Here is a 3,650-nt window from a genome sequence, read left to right as displayed (position 1 = left end):
CCTGGACCAGTCCCGGACCAGCTCTTCTGTGTTTGTCTGTGTCTCTTTCCTGTCCTTCAACCAGCCGGTCGAGGCAGAAGGCCGCCAGCCCTGAGCCTGGTTCTGCTGGAGGTTTCTTCCTGATTAGCAGGGAGTTTTTCCTCTCCACCGTTTGCTCAGGATGGGAGACTGTGATGAAGTGATTCAACGCAGACTGCTGGTTTCTTCTTTAGATTGTTCTTTTTATGTACAGTGCCCTGAGACAGTGTATGTTGCGTATGTGGCGCTATATAAATAAATTTGAACTTGAACTTGAACATAATCTCAGATTCCTGTTACTTCCCATGCTAAGCTAATAACCTCTTGTCGTCGATCTACATACAGTATTTGTTTTACTGTTTTAATTTTAATGTTGTTTTCATTCATTTTTAACTTTTCCTTTAGACCTGAGAGAGAATGTAGCTGTACTCCTTTTATTATATCATTTTATGTACCTGCTTGTTGCTACTATGACTTCATCTCGTTCTAGTTTTCCCTAAACTGTCTGGAAAGCAGGTCAAACTGTTGTAAAAGTTCATAAGTAATGTTAGGGAGCGAGGGCGAGCCTGGAAAAACGTTGAGCACAAGCAGCACAGATCTGGCTTCACTCTGTATTTCTTTAACAATAACTCAGAACATACTAAAAGATCAGCAGCTTGTCTGTCCTGTTACTGCATTCATTCCTTCAAACCGTTGGAGCTCGCTGCTGACTGTTGCATTTGTCGTCCGCCTTCTTACACCCCTGAACCTTTTAGCCACTTTATGTGTTGAGGAATGAAATATCGTTGATCTTTTATTTATGAATAAGACAACAACTTTGTGTGGGATCTAATATGGGTGGAGTGTGGAGGAAGGGTCAGCTACTAGGAAAAGTTTGAATGCAAAGTTGTAATGTGGATGCTTAGAATGGTCTCAAGTGGCATTTCCAATTAATTCCTTCATGATAGATTATAGATTAGTCAATTTACAGGGTTCCTATTCAGCCAATTATTGTTGCGATTAATCTTTAAAAAGGCAATAAGTTGGTTTCAGGAATGATTTATGCTGCAGACGAGGGCCATCAGTCCTTTCCTACCATTTTGCTGCCCTGTAACACTAGTAGAAGATGTACCTCAGGTAGTCTCTGCGACAGAGGATGAGATTGGCCCGGGTGTACAGGGTGGAGCCCACCCGGCCCAGGCGGCAGTCACAGCAGGCGCATTTCAAACAGTCCTCATGCCAGAACCTGTCTAATGCCTGCAGCATGAAGCGGTCCCTGATTTTCCCATTACAGCCAGCGCAGCCTCTCGGCTTCTCTCTGGACTGGAGGGACACAACAGACACACCTGGAAGAAAATAATGAATGCAGAAGACAAAATGAACAAAAAGGAAACATTGAAAACTAACTTTCTTTAAGTCCCTGCTGACACTCACAGGGTTATTTACATCAGAAAGCTTCATTTCTTCATGTTTTTTGTTTAACTTGACAAAAGAGCTTAATATCAGCTTTTGGGAGTATAATTTAACTGTATGTTTATCTCTTAGTATGCAAGTCTTATTACTTCCTGGTCATTGCTATTTTTTTCTGTAGCATACAGCATAAGGAGGCAGATCCACTCAGATACTTTCTAAGGCCAGTTTAAGCAGGATTAGTTTATTCCAAACCATTTTATTAAGTGAATGTTGAATCAGCGTTTCACAGTTCTGTTCCTGTTTTTTTTTTTTTTTTTTTTTTGCAGTCTATCAACTTCTGCAAACATTGTTCTGTTTTAGCCATTCATATATCTAAACAATCAACTCACAGGTGGTGGGCACTTTGACTCGCAAATTTTAGTATTCAGACTTTATTTACAAATGTTTTGTCAAAATCAATGAATCTCTTCAGTTCCTTCAGAAACAAGTCTCACTGAAATATGCTTCAGTGTACTAGCTTTATTTCTGCTTTAATGCTGTACTTTGGCTGGCCTTTTTTTTTTTTTGTGCTAATTTTAGAGACATTTCTGAGACTTTTAGGTTTTTCCAATATTATGTTTCGCTACTTTTATCATTTAGCTGCTATTCTGCTGCTTTTAGCAGCTTTTTATTGTGTTTCGTTTAGCTTTTAGTTAGCCTTTTGCAACTTTATACTTTTATCAGTTTTTTAACTATCAGCAAGTTTTTATACTAAAATTTTCTACTTTATTATTAGTTTTGCTACTTTTAGCTAACATTTTGCTACTTATAGCTAGTACTTTCCTCTTATTTTAGCTAGTTTTTTTTACTGTAGCTTTTAGTTACCATAACTTTAGCTACTTTCAACTAAGCTTTTGCTAAGTTTAGCTAGCTTTGCTTCTTTTAACTAGCCTTTTGATACTTTTAAACTTTTTTGTAGTCAGATTTTTGTCACTCATTCTTAGCTTATTACCTAGCTCTTTTTTAATTTTGGTTTCATCTACCCCAGAGGTGCCCAAAGTGGGGCCCGTGGGCCAACATTGGCCCGCCGAGCCATTTGATTTGGCCCACCAGCAGTCGTCCTAGTTATTAGATTGTAATTATGTTTAGATTAAATATAAAATACAAGTAACTACAAGAGACATTTAGATTAGATTTAAGCACATATATAGATTTGCACACCTTATAAGACCACATATACTCAAATTTTAAATTATGAAAAGTCACATGAGCCTTTGCTGCCTGAGGATACATTGAATTTTCTCCATTACATGTCCATGGGCTGAAAAAAGAAATAACTAAAGAACGTGGGCAACCACACTGGCTGGTAGATTATTCATAAAAAATAAAACAACTTTACTTAAGTATTAAGCATTTCTTATATTATTGCATTTGGCCCACGGCCCTCAGATTGATTTTAATTTTGGCCCTCTCAGAAAAAATGTTTTTTTTTTTTTTTTGGCCCTCTCAGGGAAAATGTTTGGGCACCCCTGATCTACCCTTTTGCTACAATTATCTGACCTTGCTGCTTTTAGCTGCTTTTAATTTTTAGCTTCACTTTAACACCTAAAATATAAGTTTCAACACCAGCAAACATCAGCTCAACAAACATTATTATGGTTTCATTCTTTGTTTTAATGTTAATTTTATAATAAACCTACATGTAAACACATCCAGAAGGTAAATGTGGTTCAGTACAGCCTTGTTTTGTTGGGAATCAGAAGCAGTATCATCACATCCAGCATTGTGTTTCCTGTACTTACTCTCCTCCTTGTCCAGCACCATCCTTCAGGAGCTGGTCTCACTCCTTCCTCTCCTGCCTGGAAAACAACCACCTCAGGAAGCGCTTATAAAGCACAGACAGCCTCTGGATTACAGTGATCAGTCCGGAGTCGCTCAAACTTTGGATCTGCTCCTCATTTTCCCCGCAGAACAGCCAAGAAACAAACAATCAAAAAATAAAAATAAAAACCAGGCTTCCAGTGAAAACAGCCCGTGGGATGAACGGGAGCAGTGTTCCCGGGCTTTGCACGGCAGATGTCCTCGACTGAAGCCTCCTCTGTGTCCTATCTGGACTGATGTCAGTGTTTAACTATGTGTTTCTGCTCCGAGGCTCCCTCCCTTCTCTGCTTCTCCCCTCCGCAACCGAGAGAGAGAGAGAGAGAGAGAGAGAGAGAGAGAGAGAGAGAGAGAGAGAGAGAGAGAGAGAGAGAGAGAGAGAG

The 3,650-nt window shown here is 39.3% G+C and overlaps 1 protein-coding gene across 1 annotated transcript in view; it reads right to left on the bottom strand.

The window, feature by feature from the left end:
• LOC106531068 (rhombotin-1) overlaps nt 1-3,579 on the bottom strand; it is a 16,691-nt gene extending 13,112 nt beyond the window's left edge. The window contains exons 1-2 of the mRNA XM_014026831.1: nt 3,192-3,579; nt 1,130-1,343 (exon numbers count right to left, since the gene is read on the bottom strand). Coding sequence (XP_013882285.1) covers nt 1,130-1,343; nt 3,192-3,213 — 236 coding nt within the window. The 5' untranslated portion in view covers nt 3,214-3,579. The remainder of the gene's footprint in view (nt 1-1,129; nt 1,344-3,191) is intronic.
• Between the last annotated feature and the right edge of the window lie 71 nt (nt 3,580-3,650).

This window comes from Austrofundulus limnaeus, unplaced genomic scaffold (genome assembly GCF_001266775.1).
Source record: "Austrofundulus limnaeus strain Quisiro unplaced genomic scaffold, Austrofundulus_limnaeus-1.0 Scaffold593, whole genome shotgun sequence".
In the NCBI taxonomy this organism is placed as follows: Eukaryota; Metazoa; Chordata; class Actinopteri; order Cyprinodontiformes; family Rivulidae; genus Austrofundulus; species Austrofundulus limnaeus.
This window is presented reverse-complemented; position numbering and strand designations above follow the sequence as displayed.